This window comes from Centrocercus urophasianus, unplaced genomic scaffold, assembly GCF_019232065.1.
Source record: "Centrocercus urophasianus isolate 14NV4802_14NV808 unplaced genomic scaffold, USGS_Curo_1.0 seq_29, whole genome shotgun sequence".
Classification (NCBI taxonomy): Eukaryota; Metazoa; Chordata; class Aves; order Galliformes; family Phasianidae; genus Centrocercus; species Centrocercus urophasianus.
In genome coordinates, this window is record NW_024884855.1 from 134,620 (window position 1) to 153,890 (window position 19,271).

Sequence of the window (19,271 nt, forward strand, 5' to 3'; positions counted from 1 at the left end):
CATGTGTATGCGGGGGACAAGGGATGCCTCGCTGCCCACAGAGCCATCGGGGCTGGCCAGGCTGAGCAGCAGCAAGTTGGTGCAGGCGAAGGATCGCTTCAGGCTGTAGCCGCTTTGGGAAGAGCTGATCCTAGGCAACTCTGTGCCGGGGGAGCTGACACATGGTGGGGCAGTGACCCCCAGTCACGGCAAGGAAGCACAGCACCTCGCCCAACTGTGAGACCCTTCCAACCCCCCGTCTCCTACCACCACCACCACCCCTCCATCACCCCCATTACCTCCCTACTCTCTACTTTTCCCTGTCCCCTCAAGCCCTCACACAGACCCTCTAGCTTCCAGTGTCCCCGTTCCCCAGAGCCTCCAGATGACCTGCAGGGATCCTGCTGCTCCCCCCTCCCGCCCCCAGTGCTCCCCATAGCCCACGACCACCACCCTTCAGCCCCCCACTCCTTGTACCCACTCTGAGCTGCCTTATACCTAGGGGTGGAGGTGGCTGCATATTTGGTGGAGACTTGGGGGACCAGCAAAGAATGGGAGGCAGGGGGATGTGCCTGGCTGCCTGTCAAGGGGTCCATGGCCTCCTGGATCTCCTTTGACTGCAGGACAGTTTTCATCCACGTGTTGGCCACAGCTCTGCAGGCCCAACGTCACAAATGTCAACAGAGACTGCTGCTATCACACAGTTCCGTGAGGTCACCATGCTCCTGTTCCAACCCTTCGCATTCCGTGCCTCCTGGCACACTGAGAATTCCTCTTTTAGTCATTTCTATCACCAAAGTAGCCACCAAAATATCTGCAGATTTAGCACTAGATTAAAGACTGGTACTTCTCAGTAGAAAATGCCACAGGTAATAGGGGACAGAGAAGGCAGGAGGACTCCAAGTCAGGAAAGGCTGAAGACAGAATGAAGTGTTGAAGGTGAAGGAGTAAAGAATTTTGGCTTAGCTCTTCAGAACCTCATTTTCCTACTTCTCTTCAAACAAACCAACCAACCTTTTGGGATGACTCAGGAACCTCTGCTCTCCTTCCCAGCTGGATTCTGTGTCTAAACCCACATCACACCGATTCACATGGGATGGGGAGGATGGCACCACTATGCAATGGTGCTGTCTCTGCTCCCCTCTGTTGGCTGGGACATGGGATGACACAGGCAGAAGCTTAATTTTCACTGTAAATACCAGAAGTCAGCAGAAGAGAGCTTGCTGGGCTGTCTGGTAGAGGACAGCTGTTGTGTGCAGGAGCTTGCCATGACAGCCCTCCTCTGAGCAGACTATTGCCCAATTCCCAGCGATCTGCACTGTCCCTACCATTACTGTAAAGCCACACTGCTCTACAGTCAGATAAAAAAAGGGGTGGGGGGGGGGGAAAAAAAAAAAAATCACCAGGGCTTAGCAATAAATCTCAGTGAAAGCAAGGGAAACTCCCATGTAAGTATCGACTGGGAGAGTTTGGACTAAGGAGAAAGTAAATGACAGAAAAGATGAGGTGATGCAGAACAAAGACTCTTTTATAGAAGAGAGAACACAGGTGGCTGCAGCTCCTGCCTTCTTTGCTGAAGGACATCAGCTCCCAGCTGTCAGTGGTGCTCAGGTTCGTCTGCCAGAGGTGGAACAATTTCTCCCGTCTCTAAAATTCTGTCCCCCTGGTGGGATGAGAGAACATGGTGAGGTTTTCTCCTGCACACAATCGACTCCTTTACGCAGCACACTCTGTAAATCTGCGCTGTCCCACTTCTAAACAAGAACTCAATTTATTCTGAACGGTGTAATTTCCTCAACATTTCTCAAGACGCTGCCATGAAGCCACAGCCAGATTTTGTGAAATCTGTACTCTTCACCCTTTTGACGCCACAGAAAAGCAGCCGAGCACTTAAAGTGAATATTGCTTTAAAAACGTACACTGGATTTGTAGCTCTGCAAAACCACCTCCGACACAGCACCACTCCTGCTCATCTCCACGCAGTCTCTAACCCAAAATCCAGCTGAATGCAGAGAGCTCCACAACCTCAGCAAAATCAACCCAATGCCTGAGCTCGGCTCGCTCAAGCTGCAGGCACTGCCTTGGCCTGCTGAGCTGACCTGGCTCCAGTGATCAGGCTGAAGTCAGCATCTCACAGCCTGACCTTCAGTACGTTGCTATGAGGTTGTTAGGGGTGTAACTTTTATTTGAGAATATTTGCTCGCCAACTCGCTACGCCATCAGCTAGCAACTGGAAAGCAGTACAGACCAAACAGTCTGACAGATGCTGTCCACTGTCCCAAGTGAGAACCAAACAAGAAAGCTTCAGTGAGCCCCCCGTGGTCTCTGCGTGCCCCTCAAGCAACAGAACCCACTACAGGCACTATCAGAGCCCTGGGAGGGGATGATGGTGTTTGCTGCTCAGAGGGGGCTGGGCTGTCAGCCCAAATACTTACAAGTCTGCAGCGACAAGGAAGGTGATAAAGAAATCAGCACTGTCTACTCTAAGGGCTCAACAAACACTGTACCCACTGTGCTGTGCTGCTCCAGGATGAGCTGCCTTGTGAACATCAGGTGCCTCCTTCCAGAAATCCTCCCTGCACAGCTGCTGCACCAACCCCCACTTCTGAAGCCATTCTTCCCCTGCCACTGTTTGACAAAGCTAGAAGATGGTATGAATGGACTTACTGGGAATATTGCTGGATTGGACACAGAGATACCATACGGCTTTTTCTGAAAGCACAGAGGACGAGAAAGAAAAAGAACATCACCCAGATGGAGGATAAAGAATTCCCAAAGCAGAGAGTGTAACCCTTCTAAAACATGCACCGTTAAATGTAAAGCTCACTACTCGGGGTCCTTCTTACTCGTTAAAAAAATACCAGCCAGAAAAGCCATAGGAACGGGAGCTTTATCCCAGCATTAGGTCAATGCAAGCTTCCCTCCCACACCAACAGCTGCAGCCCAGCTGTCCCAGCATCTCCCAGGATCAGTGACAATAACAGAATGACAGCACGGTTGGGTCAGAAGCCCATTTGGTTCCGTGCTGTGGGCAGGCTGCCCTCCCCCAGCTCAGCCCAGGGCCCATCCACAGCCATTGGCACCTCCAGGGTTGGGCAGCCCCAGCTTTGGCCAGCAGTGCCAGCACCTCACTGCCCTGTGGGCAAAGAATTTCCCCCTGACAGCCGACCTAAATTTCCCCTCTTATAATTTAAAGCCATTCCCTCTCATCCCACCATTATCTGCCCGTGCAAAAACCCCTTCCCGCTCCTGCTCAAAAGCCCCCTTGAGGCACTGCCGAGGTCTCCCCAGCCCCGCGGTCCACACACCGAAACGTGGTACTTCACGTAGTAGTGGAGGAGCCAGGCAGGGATCAGCACCCGCACCAAGACGAAGCCGCTGGTCTGGTAGGCGTTGAACACCTGCGGGACAGCAGAACGGGACTCAGGGCCGGGGCTCGGGGCCAGGGCTCGGGGCCGGACGCCCAGCCCCGCTCACCTTCTGCCGCCAGAGGCCGCCGGGCTGCAGGAAGCGCTCCCAGAAGGCGGCTATGGGCCCCAGCCGCCGCTCCGGCAGCACAGGTTCCCGCTCGCTCAGCTCCTGGTCTCGCAGCCAGCGGCGCCGAAGGGCACGAAGCTGCTGCAGCCGCAGCTTCTCGTCCTCGGTGTAACCGCCCATGGCGCTGCTGGACCCGACCCCAACCCGGCCTCCGCCCCGGTGCGGAGCTGCGCAGCGGGCACCGTGTCCTTAGCGACGGCGCGCGACACTGACGTCATCGCGCCGCGCCGGAAGTGGAGCTCCGCGTGGTTGGGGCCGCAGCCACAGGCGCGGGGAGTGTCAGGGTCGTGGGTTCGAGTCCCTGTTCCGGCCGACGGTGCTGCTCCTTCTCGCCGCTCCCCTTTGCCGGCAGCGGAGCCGGGCCACGGCGGCCTCGGGCGGATGGCGGGGCCGGAGCTTGGGCTGCTCTTCCAGCAGCGCTTCCTGGCGGCGCGGCGGCTCCGCGGCATGCCCTGGGCGGTGAGCTGGGCCGGGTCGGGGGCTGCGGGGCTCGGCCGCTCCGCTTCAGCTCCGCTCTCGTTGTGCTTTAGGAACTGGAGCAGCAGCTGACGGCCGCCCCGCAGCGCTCCCAGTCCTCCCTGCTCTCAGACATCCTGCACCAGGTACGGCAAAAAGGACCGCGCACACCAAGGAAAAAACAGCCGGGTGCCTTCGAGTACAGCATGGAGCCATCGGCATTTCACAGACCCTCCGCGGCTCAATGGCAGCTCTCTCGTTTCAGACCGTTCTCCACCCGCTCTGTGTGCGGTTTCCCCCGCCCGCCTCCTACAGACGCCGTTTCCTCACCGAGCTCATTAAGAAGGTAGCGCTGCTCTCGGGATTGCGCGCACCTCCGTGCTTCATCTCGTTAATTGGGTATTTAGCGTGTGTTTTGTGCTGTGGGCCACGGTTTGAAACTCTGTTCTCTTTTCACAGCACGAATCCACGGCGGCCGACCCCCTGGATGAGCTGTATGATGCGTTGGCACCTATCTTAAATGAGGAAGAATCCACTCGCTGCTACAAAAGCTACTTACTGGTAAACACCAACGATACTGCTTCATTGCAAATCACTTTTAATCATCTAAAGTAAGCACCTGTTCAGTGCAGGGGAGTTGGACCGGGTGACCTCTGAAGGTCTCCTGCGCTGGAGGTATGGTGGGCATGGATACGGAGTGGGGGGAGCAGTGGTGGAGGGCAGCCCTGCAGAGAAGGAGCTGGGGGTCCTGATGGCTGAAAAGCCGAACGTGAGGCAGCAGTGTGTGATGACAGCTGGGAAAGCAAACGGGATCGTGGGCTGCATCAGCAGAGGGGTGGGCAGCAGGGACAGGGAGGTGAGCGTCCCTCTCTGCTCTGCTCTTGTGAGGCCCCATCTGCAGCACTGCGTCCAGGGCTGGAGCCCCCAGGCCAAGCAAGACGGGGAGCTGTTGGAGAGGGTGCAGGGGAGCCCCAGAGATGATCAGGGGCTGCAGCACCTCCACTACAAAGACAGGCTGAGGGAGCTGGGCTTGTTCAGCCTGGAGCAAAGAAGGCTGGGGGTGACCTCATTGCAGCCTGCAGTACCTAAAGGGAGCCTACAGACAGGAGGGGAGTCAACTCCTGAAAAGGGTGGATAACAGCAGGACAAGGGGAAATGGTTTGAAGTTGGGGGAGGGCAGATTGAGGTTGGATGTCAGGGGAAGTTCTTTGCTGTGAGAGTGGTGAGGTGCTGGAACAGCTGCCCAGAGAGGCTGTGGATGCCCCGTCCATCCCTAGAGGTGTTCAAGGCCAGGTTGGATGGGGCCCTGGGCAGCCTGGGCTGTTACGAAATGTGGAGGTTGGTGGCCCTGCGTGTGGTGGTGGGTTGGAGATTCGTGATCCTTGAGGTCCCTTCCAACCCAGGCCATTCTGTGATTGTGTGTGATTCTATGAGTCAAAGTGTTCAACACCTCCAAAAACCCAGAGTGCTTCCAGCCCTCTTTTCCAGGCTGCAGTACTGCTGTGAGCTGCAGCACGGTGCCTTTGCTGACATCTCTCTCCCCCACGTGTGACCTCCAGCCCTCAGGAGAAGCCGTGACCCTTTCTGAGAGTGTGGCCATTATCTCGCAGGGAACCACAGGGCTCATCACATGGGATGCTGCTCTGCATCTCGCTGAGTGGGCAATGGAGAACCCCAAGTTTTTCACTAACAGGTAACAACAGCATCACGGACAGAACTGGGATTTGCTGCCAGATAACAACTGCTTTCCTCCTATCCTGCAACAGTTCAAGAGATGACTTTGTATTACTTTAAAACAGGCCTTAAGATGAAAACCATGATAGCACCTATTTAATCTGCTCTGTGCTGTAGGCTGTTGAATTTCAGCTCGCATGCTGTCTAACCAGTAACTTACAACAGAATCCCAGCACGGTTGGGCTGAAAGGAGCCTTACAGCCCTCCATCCTCAGCCCATGGTGTGGGCTGTCAGCCACAGCTCAGGCTGCCCAGGGCCCCATGGACGGCTCCAGGTGATCCAGGGATATGGCATATACAGCAACCTCTGCCAGAGCCTCACCTCTGCAATGTTAAATAAGTTCTTTTTCTGATATCCAGTCTAAATGTCCCCTCTTTTAGTATTAAACCATTTCCCTTCGTCCTACCACAACAGATCCTGCTAAAGAATCTGTCCCTTTCTTTCTCATAGCCGTCCTGTAGATACTGAAATTTGCTTTGTATTTAAACACTGGAAAGGAATGGGCACTTCTGGGCACAGCTTCAGCTATATTCATTTCAAGTACCTCACGAAGAAAAGAACTGTGCTTTAGAAACATCTGCTTCTCTGCACTAAGAAAAGAAGTGGACAGCCAGTTCAGATACAGAAAACTGCTCCAGAAGTCCAGAAATAGGTGGAATGATTCTCACCCCTGTGATGGAATTAATAATTCCAGTGATTAATTCTTATAACTGTATCTTGTTGCCAACTTCACCAGTTACTTGAAACACACGTTAGATCGTAGAGGATTTGCTCAAAAATTGAGATAATCTGTAGCTGAATTTACCTTTAGATACACTTGGAATATTCTGATTACACTACAACTAAATGACAGAGTCCTCATCAATACTTATTTTACACCATTAACCTTTAGGACAGTCTTGGAATTAGGAAGTGGAGTCGGCTTCACTGGACTTGTGATCTGCAAAACCTGCAATCCCAAGACGTACGTGTTCAGCGACTGCCACCATGCTGTCCTCAAACAGCTGACAGAAAACATCCGTTTGAATGGCTTCACCCTGGAGCCTGAAACTACGAATCCAGCCCAAGGGCAGGAGGCAGAAGGGCAGGAATATCAGCAGCCCAAACTCCTTGTTGCAGAGCTCGACTGGGGTTCAGTAACAGAACAGCAACTGCTGGCTCTGCACGCAGATGTCGTCATTGCAGCAGGTACCTCTTCCTTCTGGTTATGCCTGGCTTTGCAGTATCATGCAGGAAAAAGCAGGTAACAGAAATAAACACAAAGATATTTGTGTTGGTGTGGCTTGGAGAAGAGAAGGCTCTGGGGAAACCTCGTTGTGGCCCTCCAGTACTTGAAGGGAGCATAAAAACAGGAGGGGGAACGGCTGTTTGTGAGGGTGGACAGTGGTGGGACAAGGGGGAATGGTTTGAAACTGAAACAGGGGAGGTTTAGGTTGGATATGAGGAGGAAGTTTTTCCCCCAGAGGGTGGTGAGGCACTGGCACAGGTTGCCCAAGGAGGCTGTGATGCCCCATCCCTGCAGGCATTCAAGGCCAGGCTGGATGTGGCTCTGGGCAGCCTGGGCTGCTGGTTGGTGACCTGCACACAGCAGGGGTTGGAGCTGGGTGAGCACTGTGGGCCTTTGCAACCCAGGGCATTCTGTGATTCTGTGATGATTTGTGTACAGGGCTCAGACAACCTCAGTTACAGGACCTGCAGAAATGCCTCCCAGCTCCTTGCACCATGTTGTCTTGTTTCACCTATTCAGCAGCTGTTTACCTAACACTGAAGAGCAAATTATTTTTTCTTTCTGTATTTTTATCAATGCAGAAACAGATGATAAATCTGCCACTTTTAAGACCCTCATAATTTTAAATAGGAACCTCAGCATTCTCATGAGGGATAACACTGAAAGCAGCTGTTTTCTTGAATTTGCTCATCATAGAAAACAGTGCATCTTCTAAAATCTCTTCCTGGAAGTTTCTGATCTCTCAGTTAGAAGTACTTATCCTTCCTCCTTCAGGTGAACATTTGATCTTTTATATTCTGCAGCTTGCTTTCTGCTCAGTTCCTAATAAATACTGAGTATTTCCCTTTCTTTCCCATGCAGATGTGGTGTATGATCCAGAGGTAACCTTAGCCCTTATTGGCGTGCTACAGAAGTTCTCCACTTCAAGAGCAGATAGAAAACCTGACATCTATGTTGCTTTGACGGTCCGTAACGCAGACACTTACCACGTGTTCCAGGCTGAACTTGGTGGGTGCCTTTTTCCTTCACTGTATCAGTAGATTTGGCCTCTCCCAATTACTTAATCTGCAGTGGAGATGAACAGGAACGTTTCCTTTTTGCTATGGGTGTTGTCCAGTAATGGGATCCTTGGATTCAGGGGAGTTCTGCCTGAGAGCAGTGACCCTCCTGCATGGGTTTGCTCAGGAAATTCAGACATCTCAGCCTTTTGCTGCATCCTGTCACCACTCTCAGTTGTTACAGCATCAATTTGAGACACGTCACAAGTTTGGTGCTAATAGGAAAGATCATAAGGGTTAAGCCTAGAACAGGAAAAAACCTACACTGCAACTGTGAAAAGGTTTAGATGTGGCCTGCAACTTGTAGCTGTTCTTTGAGGGTTAAGAAGAGAGATTTAAGTAAAGGCAAGGGATGCAGGACTTCAAAGGCCTGTCTTCTGCAGCCTTCCAGCAGTACAGCTGGACCACATCAGTGCTCTGATTAACAAAATAACACTGCTGCATTCCTTGCAGCATGCACAGATCTCTTTGTACAGAACTGGACGTGCAACTTTTACTCTCTATTTCATTAAGCAGAAAAATGATTCCAACGTTTCTCTTTGCAGATAAAGCTGGGATCAGATGGCAGATTATCCCAGCCCACAGCAGTAATATTTTTCTCCATGACACCCAGCCCAACGTGACTGTCCTGCAACTATTGGTATAGATTTGGTAAATACAGCACAGGATTTCAGAGCAGCAGGAGCTATCTTATCCTTGCTCCAAGACTGTCTTACATTCTGGAAGCCTGTGAGAGGCATGCACCAAGAACACCCTTCTGCACGTACCTCATATGCACCAGCTGCTGTCAAGATGAGCGATGTTTCTGCCTGCAGTTGCCAGCATGCGAGCGAGCAGCTGCGCCTTAGAAGCATCTGTGCAGCACAAGCTGTACAGAAAAGCACCCTAATTGTGATGCACTTCGATTCTGTAGAGCTGAATTCAATTATTCAAATGCAGTTTTGATTTGTAAACGACACAGACTCGCCCCGTGCTCCTGCAGCTGTGCGTCTCATACTGACCAAGGAGCAGAGCAGTGTTTTATAATAAACGTTTTTAATACTAAAACCAGCTGTAATTGATGTCAGCTTTTTTTGTAGGTCTGCATATTTGCAAAATGGCAACGTGTGCCACCCCAGAACAACATGAGTAATGCCTGCAGGCTGTGCAGAGCGTCACAGGATCACTTGATGCTGCAGGAACACCTCTGCTCTGCAGTGCTGACAAAAATCACAGCTGGATTTGCATTCCTCTCACCCATTTCCCTGTCCCTTTTGCAAGATGAAGAATTTAGCTTACCTGCTTTGAAAGTTCACATAATCCGTTGCCAGTTTGCCACTGGGCAGTGTTAATCCTGAAGCAGAACTGAATAGGTTATTTTCTCCTCCATTAACCTGCATTTCTAGATGTTGTTTTAGAAGCTACTTTAAGGAAATGAAGAAATACATTCAGTTCCTCCTTCTGCAGTAATTGAGAGAAGACAAATGACAGGTAATTGAAGAAACATTCAAGCTGAAGAAGCCCACGACTGCTGGAATCAAGCTGGATATCTAGAAGCAACCTGACCAGACTTTATTTTTATTTTAGCTGCTTCTCCCTGAGAAGGAAGAATTGGAGTTAATGCACACCAGAAGCCCTCATGAAGCCCTGCTGCACTAGAAGCAGCAGCTTCTTTTATCTTCCCTGCTACAAAAGCCCTCGTGTCACTAAGTTCTGTAAGTTCTAAGATGGCTCATATTGGATCTAACCAAATTTATTACAGGGAGACAAACCTCAAGCTTTCATCAGCATCACTCTGTACAACAGAGAAATGCTTAGTTTACCTCCATGTGCATCACTGGCTAAAGGGGACTGCTGTGACAGGGACAGGAATTTGCTGGAAAACAGTAGAGCAAAAAAAACAACCACAGATAAATCTCTATGGATCATTTGAGCTGGTCAAGCTGCCAAACCCCTACAGGAAGCAACTTTTGGTCCCCAAAAGGAAGTTCCACTTCCCCCAGTGGAAATAAATCACTCCTTGCAAGTCTGTCTACCACGGTGGAAGAGAAAGGTCACATTTGCAAATGACTGCCTGGCTTGGCAAAAGCAGGCATGACATGATATTAAACTCTGTAAGCTGGTTTAGAAACACTGCTGCAGAATCCATTGCAACAACACAGCACTGCTGAACCAGGGGCTCTGAAGAGAGCCAAGCAGGCAGCAGCTCTATGCTAAAACCAAGCACATTTATTCCTTAAACAGCTGCCTTCTGTTTTGAAAAGATGGTTTTGAGAAAGCATCCTGTAAGCACTGGGTCTGCATGAGAATGTGAACAAGGAGGGGAAAAAAAAAGATGAAGGCTACACCAGGGTGACTGCTCCGAAAGTGAAGTGCACTGTCATCACATCCCTCATACTTTAATCTCTTTTCTGTTCTATTGAAATAACACATAAGATGCATTCCTTTCTTGAGGGACAGGGGCACCTTTACTTCAGTATGTGGGCACTGCAGTCACTGAAAGGTGTATTTTCCTCTGTTGAATAAAGCTGTGTTGAATACAGCTGTCCCATACCAGCAGCTGGGATGCTGTATCTTGCATACACTATTAAAAAAAAAAAAAAAAAGAGGAAAAAACCCTCTGAAATTAAGTAGTTCTGTCTCAATGTAAAAAAATACAAGTAGATATTCTGTACATGGCTAGGGAAGACTAGCCAGGAATGTTAACCATAGGAAAAAAGAGAAAAATGCTGTACCATCATTCCAAACAAAAACTCAAATTAAATAGAAGTTTCCCTCTTGCAGAATAAAATCACCAGGAATGTGTTTCTTGTACAGGAGGCAAAACTGGTGCAGTTTATACATGTATTCAAACACCTTCAGCCACAAGAAGCCTCCAGGCAGCCCCATTAAACAGAACTGACACATGAGTTCCTCAAGTCACTACGCTTCCCATGCTCTAGAGATCCATCCCCAGTCACACAGGCAGGCAGATGGCAAGGATCAGCCTCTTCAGCACAGGACCCTCACCTTCCCTAAAAGCTTACACACAACAAGGAACCTCAGCTGCACCTTCTGCACTGTTATTACCCACACAAGAAGCTCCAGTGGTCAGGGAAGAGCTGTGTCTGATCAGCTAAAAATTACAGTTGGAAACAAGACCAAGTGTTTATTCAGCACTTAAGGCAGTCCTGGGGGTGCATACGTGTGGTAGCTTTTTTGTCACAGCATCCCCCAAAAAGTCATTCAGTCTGGGTAAGTAAAGGAAGAACAGTCTGGTCCCAACTCTCATCCCAGCTCAGCTGCTTGGATGCACGAAGGTTTTTCCTGAACTCATGGAGTTTGCCTTCCAGCGAGGGAAATTCCAAGAAAAGCATCTGTAAGTTAAAAAAATAACAGAAAAATACCATTGCATTCCATTGTGGATTAATTTTAGCCTTTCCCAATGCTAACCCTTGACATCAGTGTTGCAGTAAGAAGGAGATCTTTGGTCTTATCCTCCACACGGTTCAATATTGAAATATTTACTATGTTCTTGACAGCTTCAGATTTTTACTCAAATAGAAATGTGGCCAGTAAGACCCAGCAGGCAAAGCAGTGCCCTCTGAGAATGCAAAATACACAGATTGTCACACAAGAGTGACGTGGCTCACGCAGCAACACTTCTGTGGTCAGAGCTAGTAGGAAAGAATCATCTCTCATGTCTTTACCTTCAGCTGTTCTGCAAGCTCATCTGAATCCCTGAATATCAGCCCGTTTTCATTGTGTTTCACAAGTTCAGGTAAACTGTGAACAAAAGTCAGAGAAAGAAAATAGAAGAAAAAGAAGTGAGTGGGACATACACTGCAGAAGTTGCACTGTGCATCTTTGCTACGAAGAGCACAGGAAGGGGTTGAACTCCTGACAAAATGGAACCAGAGGCAGTTACTGGAGATTGCATTAAACTTGTCTTGCAGCACAGTACAAAAGGGCCCTCCGTCACTGTGCCACCCATCTGCACATGTCAAAATGAGGGCAATAATCAACTTTAATCCATAAGGAAAATCTGCCCATGCTCAGTACCCGAGATACTTGCAATTAATACCTATTTATCTGTCAGAACTGCATTTTCCCCCCAAAGGACTGTGCACTACTGCATATATTCCCCTCTTCACACAACACACACCTGTCTACACAGAATGAAGCTTTGACTGTCTTTTAAATGAAGTACACAGCAACACAGGATGATGGTTATTCATTTCCAAGGCAAGTGGTTGCATTAAATGCTCCACAGTTTGTAGAAACTGACGTTAATTTTTAGCTGCCCTTAAATAAAATGATTTTGACATTTAAAGTTTGTCCTTTTGAATCATAACCAAAGGTTGTTAAAGCACAGTACTGGAATCTCACTGATACATGCAGAAGCTGCTGAACTCTTTGTAAGAATAGTGCTTATATGATCCTTTAAATCCTGGTAACAGAATAAGCAAACTCTTACCATTCAAAATATATTGCACACACAGGTAAGCAACAGCCAAACATGTCTACCACCTTCATAGGCAAATCCAATCCACTAGATGACTTATGGAGACACACACCCAAGTCTGCTGACCCTAAAAAGCAAACAAAGCAGACAAGGCCTTGAATTCTCTGAAGCAGCTCTTCTGCTCTTACTGCATACTCATATGTACGTGGGGCTTTTTTTTGAGGTGATGTGAGCTGAATATGAGCAAGAGATATTGATCTGAAACCCAAGATCAAATTGGATATGTACATGTATACAGGGCGCTGCATTGGGTCAGGGCAACCCCAGGTACTGATACAGACCGGGGGAAGATCTCCTTGAGAGCAGCCCTGAGGAGGAGAACCTGGGGGTCCTGGTGGATGAGGAGCTGGACATGAGGCAGCAGTGAGCGCCTGCAGCCCGGAAGGCCAGCAGTGCTCTGGGCTGCATGAAAAAGGGGGGGCAGCAGGGACAGGGAGGTGAGCGTCCCTCTCTGCTCTGCTCTTGTGAGGCCCCATCTGCAGCACTGCGTCCAGGGCTGGAGCCCCCAGGCCAAGCAAGATGGGGAGCTGTTGGAGGGGGTGCAGGGGAGCCCCAGAGATGATCAGGGGCTGCAGCACCTCCACTACAAAGACAGGCTGAGGGAGCTGGGCTCTGAGTGGGTCCAGAGGAGGGCGCTGGGATGGTCAGAGGGCTGGAGCAGCTCTCCTGTGAGAAAGGTTGAGGGAACTGGGCTTGTTTAGCTTGGAAAGGGGAAATCTTCAGGGAGACTTCATTGTGGCCTTCCAGTACTTGAAGGGAGCATAAAAACAGGAGAGTGAACGGCTGTTTGTGAGGGTGGATGGTGACAGGACAAGGGGGAACGGTTTTAAACTGAGACAGGGAGGTTTAGGTTGGATATGAGGAGGAAGTTTTTCCCCCAGAGGGTGGTGAGGCACTGGCACAGGTTGCCCAAGGAGGCTGTGGATGCCCCATCCCTGCAGGCATTCGAGGCCAGGCTGGATGTGGCTCTGGGCAGCCTGGGCTGCTGGTTGGCGACCTGCACACCGCAGGGGTTGGAGCTGCATAACTGTGGTCCTTTTCAGCCCAAACCATTCTACGATCTTATGACTACTGTACTGAGCTTATCACACTGCCTGCAATAGCATGAATGAAGGGAACACCATTCCAAAAACATCATTATTTAGAATTTCAGCTTCTTTTGGGTGCTCAGTCAAAAACTGAGGTGTCGTTTCTGACCTGCTTAAGAGAGTGAACTGGAACATGAACACACACACTGTATTCCAGCACAGTTAGAAAAATGGGGAAAAATAATAACAGGCAGTAATAGCAACACAGGTACTATGACTCTGCTGACTTGTTCTTCCATACTTCATCACATCAAATCTATATCATAATTCACTGTTTACCAAGTAAAACTGGGTAATCCTCAGGTTCCAGCCATGGTGTACAGATCTGGATATGTTTGAAGTGCAGTTTCTTTATCAGCCCATTGTAGTACTCTTTTAGGGGTCCTTTGCCTTTTTAAAGCAAGGAAAAAAAAAAGCAGTGATTTTTGATGATTGAAAATCAGGTGCAATCAGTGCATGCTGCTGTACAGGTGACAAACTCCCTGAGAGGCATCAAAATATACCAACCTTCATCCCCCAAAAGACACCTGAGAGATGAAGTCCTCCTGAAAGCAAGGGGAACTGGCACTAAACTGAAAGAGCCTGCTATCACTACCAGCCAGTGCTGACGTGCACTTCGTTTACAGCCATCAGGATCAGAACAATCTGCTCCTAAAATCACGCTAAGATTTAGTCTGCTGTTAGTGAGGCAGGTAACTAAACTGCATTCATTCCACCTTTTTTTTTTTTTTTTTTGGCAAAACTTTGTTTTAAGTCCTTTTGTCAGCAGGAAGAAAACTTAAAACATTCCAAACATCAGCCTTCCTGCTGCTTTTGCTGCAGCACCTGGACGTTGAGGATGCTAAGGTTAAATGCTGAGCATGGTGCAACCCCCAGCTGCTGTCAGGCAGCTGAGAGCCTCCCCTCTTTAAAAACATACCATGGTTACATTGCAGTAAGAATCCAACTGTAAATTACCATTGTGACTTCCAGTCACATAAAGACAACACAGCCTGCTCTCCCTTGGACATCAGAGCAAAGAGTACAAAAGTGAACTCCTCTATGAGCAGAAAGCAAAAAGAAAGAATTATGACACAAAGAAAGCATTACCTGTTATCACACACACTAAAGCTGGAAGCTTGACTCCCTCATTGATATACTGCTCATAATCTGGGGAAGACAAAGATCTGTTTAAAGCTGACAAGTAAATGGGTGGCTGATCATGAAGGGTCGCCGCGTGCAAATAATTCAGCTTCCTACTTCAAGTAATTTCTTCATAAACGTTTGTCTACCAAACAGTTGTGAGTTTTCACACATTAAATCCACAAACCTCTATAGAAATGCATTACAGTATGTTCAGAAAGCATTAACCATGAAACATTTCTGACTAGGCCATATTGGCCATTTCAGTACACGAATTTATAAACCAGAGCTGTAGTGCTTCCTATTATCAGCAGCCTGTGGAAAGTATGCACACAGCTCAGAAAATAAGAGGTATAACTCCCCCACAGCACCACCCTGAGTTGAGTTCAGATGCCTCATTTCTCATGTCAGCTCCCACTCTTAAACCACTGCCAACCCATCAGACACAGCTGCACTTTCACTTGAATACAGAGGCAGTATAATTTAGAAAAAGCCCCCACCAGCTATCCAGCAAAAAAGCACCACCTTTGTGCAGATGAGAGGCACTTCTCAGTACTGACCTTCCAATGCCTTTAGAAGGACTGAAAAGTCTTCATCCTCTGAAAGAAAGAGCCTTATTAGCAACATCCTCGTTTTCAGCATTCATAATCAATCACACCTCAAAGATTTAAGTACAGAACATGCTTTTCCTGTTAAAAGTTTGCTGCAATTATGCTCATTTTTGAAAGTCTACAACCAGATACTTGTGATGGAAATACAGCACGACAAGTGTCCAGTGTGGGGAACTACAAACACACCTGATTTTCTTTTATTAAAAAGTGCCAATATATTAAAAATTAACAGTCTGCAAACCTGTCCAGCTGGTGCTGCTGATGAGAAGAGCTGGCCGTCCTCTGCTTTTCCTCACATCCCCACTCTTCTCATCCCTTTCCGTAAAGGCAGACCTCTCAGCACTCCAACTGACAGACTCTGCACTGCATAAACAGAACTTTCTGAATACAGGCTACACAAACACAGCCAAACACAGAAGGAAATGCAGTGCTTCAGAGGCACGAATTTCCAAGCACTCGGTTTCAGATTTGCCACACAACTCCTCTGGAAATAGACATTACTGCAGAGACGTCCCTGATGGCAGGAGATTGCTGTTAACCTCTCCTACTGCTACAAGCACATCCCCATATTCTCATGCTGTGCTCTGCTTAAGGCAGCTTTCTCAACTGTCTTTCCAGCTCTGTCTCAAATACAAATTAAAAGGCGACAGCCAACGATGCATTTCTTTAATTAAAGTCAGAACCCACACAGCCAAAGGGTGGCATTGCCAAAAAGGAAGCTGCTGTATACTGTGGACTCCCCCTTCATTTCAGGCGTTAGTTTGGTATAGCAGCTGCCTGTTAAGCTGTCCATTTCAGTGGACATCCTGCACATAACCAAAAGAAAATGCTTAATGCTTAGAGTAAGACCTTGAAAACTCTCCATATTAAATGAATGGAGAGCTCATTATTAAGACAACTCCTAAATTAAGGCTATGAATGTGGCATCCAATCATTGCCAACTTGTCCAGCAGGAGTTAAACAACTACTTTCACACTTCAGATATTGTTACAGCCTCCCTAAGTGCCAACACGTACAGCAAACAAACAACCAACCCCACTTAGTTTACACACCAAGCCACATGCTATCACAGTTCAGGGATTTCATGCATTCTGGCCCCTCCAGTGGCAATTAAATGCACTTTCACAGTATCTGCTCCTGGCCAAAGCATACAAAGACCAGCACCTGTTGATATGCAGGAGCTTATGCCTCCATCTAAAGGGATTTCTGGTGACCAAATGCCATAACCTCGTGCCATTCAGTTAAGGACTGTAACTGCAGGCTTTACTTACACATGCTGTGGTTTAAATGCTTCATAGTCTTTGGCAAGTTTCATGTACAACTGGTGCTGAAGTTCCAATGGTGTTTCCTTAAAATAAGAAGCTGGCCTGTCATACAGCGTTACGGCCCTGCAATGGAATAAATTCACCAGTTAAATGAACATCAGGTCCAACAAAAAATCCCGTATGAAGGATGTCCTTCTTAGGAGTCTATTCAATAGATGAAACACAACCATAAAAACAAGACAAAATTGCCCTGAGAGTTGCTTCTCCAGCATCACTCTGAACCCAGGCTCACCAGGCTTTCACACTGCTTTGAGCACACACAGAACGTTAAGAGGATTAAACTCACTTGATGTTGCAGTTCACCCACAGATCTTCCTTCATGGCATCAGTGACACACAGGTTACAGTCAGACAAACGCCCAAAAAGCTTCTCGTACCTGACAGAAATTAAAACCTGGTAAGGAGCCAAGGCAACCCCAACACACAGTAACTGCTCTCCAGCACTGATGCCAACTAAAAGCCAAACAAAACCAGAAGAATCTCAACTGCTCCCAGTACTTTCAGCTTCATTAACAATTGCACATCTGCTCTTTGTACAGCAATATCAGTTCATGAGAGGGATATGTGTGATTCCTCGTCCTTTAAAGCCCAAGAACACAACCCTCTAAAGCCTCTAAAGCTGTTACCAAGAAGTAGTCATGTTGATTCAGCAAGAAACAAAATGACCTTCAAAGATGGACTGGAGTTGAAAGCAGTGCTAGAGAATAAGGAATTAAAATAGAAAACACTACACTAGACAGACTTATGGCAGCAAGATCCAAGCTTGCATCTGCACTCCACTTCATCAAACAGGTTCAACTAAAGGGAGCACGTTTAAACCACAACAAACCTTACAGCTCTTGCAGCGTTCACACACCAACCTAAAGACAAAGGTTTGTGATGACTTCATTTTCCTTTTTCTAGGTAGCTCACAGGGCAGCACTGTACTGTACACGCATTGTACTGGGTGCCATCTCCTCAATTTAATTAATAGTTGGGGTTTTTTTTGTTACAGCCTATTCTTCTTAGAACAAAACGTGCTTTCTGCACTTTATCCTGCATAGGTACAAGAATACTTCCTAACCCTTAAGCTGAATGTCTTACAGCATATAATAGAAAGTGAAAGAAAGGAATCTGTAGAAGTTGCTCACAAATTACTTTAGAAAACAATCTAATTCCTTCAAGCTACATAGATACAGAAGAAATGCACCATTTCTTAAAGACAGAATCTTTAGTGTATTCTGCAGAATTCCAACTACCACCACCTTCCTAAGTCTTTAACAAAGGCATATGAGAGAACACTTTTACTGAAATGACAATTCAACATAGCAAAATCCAGAACTTGTTCATGGAAACAAACCTTTCCTAATGATATTCTCCTCTCTACTTCCCACTGTTCCAAGTCCTGCAAAGGGACATAATTAATAAAGAGAAGTAATAACTGTACAAACCATTTTGCAATGAGCACTAGTGGGTGATTCCTCCCATGATTCAGACTCATGATAGTGTATCCATAATTGTGCCAATCAATTATCAGCTTGCTTCTCCAGAAAAGACAGGCAACCCAGGCAACAGCTATACTGGGCAAACCAGGAGGATTCTGTTTAATGAAAAAGAGGAAAATATTCTAAGACTCAGGTCGAGTGACAAACACCTAACTAGAACTGTAACAGAATGGCCTGCAAGACACTTCAGAGATGACTGAGTTTCAGCAGCCCTTCCCCAGGCAGCTCTGCCAGCACCCCATCAAGGTGCCCAGAGCCCCATCCAGCCTGCCAGTGAAGACTTCCAGAAATGGAACATCCACAACTTCTCTGGGCAGTCTGTGCCAAGGCCACACCAGCCCTCCAGTGAACAGCTTTCCCCTAGTATCTAATCTACATTGCCCATCTTTCAGATTGAAACCATTCCCCCTTCTCCTATGCTGGTAGATAGCAATAGGGCAAAAGGAACAGCAAACAGAGAGAAAGGGAAAAAATAAAAAGGAGAAGATTACAATCCACTAAAGAACCTTAATGAACACAGAGCTTGCTGAATTTATCAGATACAGAAGGCCAGCGTCCAAGGCTGCTAAAAACGCATTGCAATGCAAAACCAATAACGTTACCCACACACAGACATACCTGAAGGAGAACATAGGAGGGCGGATCCATCCTCAGCATCGTGTACAGTAACTGCACGGTCTGTGCAATGACTTTCACAACGTACTGCAAAAGCTTTGGCCCAACTGCAAAACGGCAGAAAATCCCATGGGAAGACCACGGTTCCATGCACAGCAACACATGTCAGAAAGCAGCAGCTATCAGAAAACTTTATAGTAACAGCCCTTGGTGACAGCACAGCCCTGTGGCCACAAAATCACCATCCCTATGAATCACAGAATGGCCGGGGTTGGAAGGGACCTCAAGGATCATGAAGCTCCAACCCACCACCACACGCAGGGCCACCAGCCTCCACATTTCATACCAGCCCAGGCTGCCCAGGGCCCCATCCAACCTGGCCTTGAACACCTCCACGGATGGACGGGGCATCCACAACCTCTCTGGGCAGCTGTTCCAGCACCTTACTGCTCTCACAGCAAAGAACTTCCCCTGACATCCAACCTCAATCTGCCCTCCCTCAACTTCAAACCATTTCCCCTTGTCCTGCTGTTATCCACCCTTTTCAGGAG

At 48.0% G+C, this 19,271-nt stretch overlaps 3 protein-coding genes across 3 annotated transcripts in view; 1 reads left to right on the top strand and 2 right to left on the bottom strand.

Moving 5' to 3' along the window:
* Positions 1-1,486: 1,486 nt before the first annotated feature.
* Positions 1,487-3,712, bottom strand: NDUFB6 (NADH:ubiquinone oxidoreductase subunit B6). The gene is made up of 4 exons (XM_042828299.1): positions 3,457-3,712; positions 3,288-3,380; positions 2,647-2,691; positions 1,487-1,642 (listed from the first exon to the last, which is right to left on the bottom strand). The coding sequence occupies exons 1-4, from the start codon at positions 3,634-3,636 to the stop codon at positions 1,577-1,579; spliced, it is 384 nt and encodes a 127-aa protein (XP_042684233.1). The 5' UTR covers positions 3,637-3,712; the 3' UTR covers positions 1,487-1,576.
* Positions 3,713-3,897: 185 nt separating this feature from the next.
* EEF2KMT (eukaryotic elongation factor 2 lysine methyltransferase) lies at positions 3,898-9,040 on the top strand. Its single transcript, XM_042827933.1, has 8 exons — positions 3,898-3,975; positions 4,047-4,118; positions 4,238-4,318; positions 4,432-4,533; positions 5,532-5,665; positions 6,600-6,895; positions 7,797-7,943; positions 8,539-9,040. Exons 1-8 carry the CDS (start codon positions 3,898-3,900, stop codon positions 8,637-8,639), a joined length of 1,011 nt encoding a protein of 336 aa, XP_042683867.1. The 3' UTR covers positions 8,640-9,040.
* Positions 9,041-11,094: 2,054 nt separating this feature from the next.
* Positions 11,095-19,271, bottom strand: part of ALG1 (ALG1 chitobiosyldiphosphodolichol beta-mannosyltransferase) — a 9,031-nt gene continuing 854 nt past the window's right edge. Inside the window, exons 3-13 of the mRNA XM_042827931.1 lie at positions 18,724-18,827; positions 18,052-18,200; positions 16,909-16,998; positions 16,569-16,685; positions 15,539-15,660; positions 15,247-15,285; positions 14,654-14,713; positions 13,844-13,954; positions 12,429-12,543; positions 11,662-11,737; positions 11,095-11,328 (exon numbers count right to left, since the gene is read on the bottom strand). Of these exons, the coding sequence (XP_042683865.1) occupies positions 11,194-11,328; positions 11,662-11,737; positions 12,429-12,543; positions 13,844-13,954; positions 14,654-14,713; positions 15,247-15,285; positions 15,539-15,660; positions 16,569-16,685; positions 16,909-16,998; positions 18,052-18,200; positions 18,724-18,827 (1,118 nt within the window). The 3' untranslated portion in view covers positions 11,095-11,193. The remainder of the gene's footprint in view (positions 11,329-11,661; positions 11,738-12,428; positions 12,544-13,843; positions 13,955-14,653; positions 14,714-15,246; positions 15,286-15,538; positions 15,661-16,568; positions 16,686-16,908; positions 16,999-18,051; positions 18,201-18,723; positions 18,828-19,271) is intronic.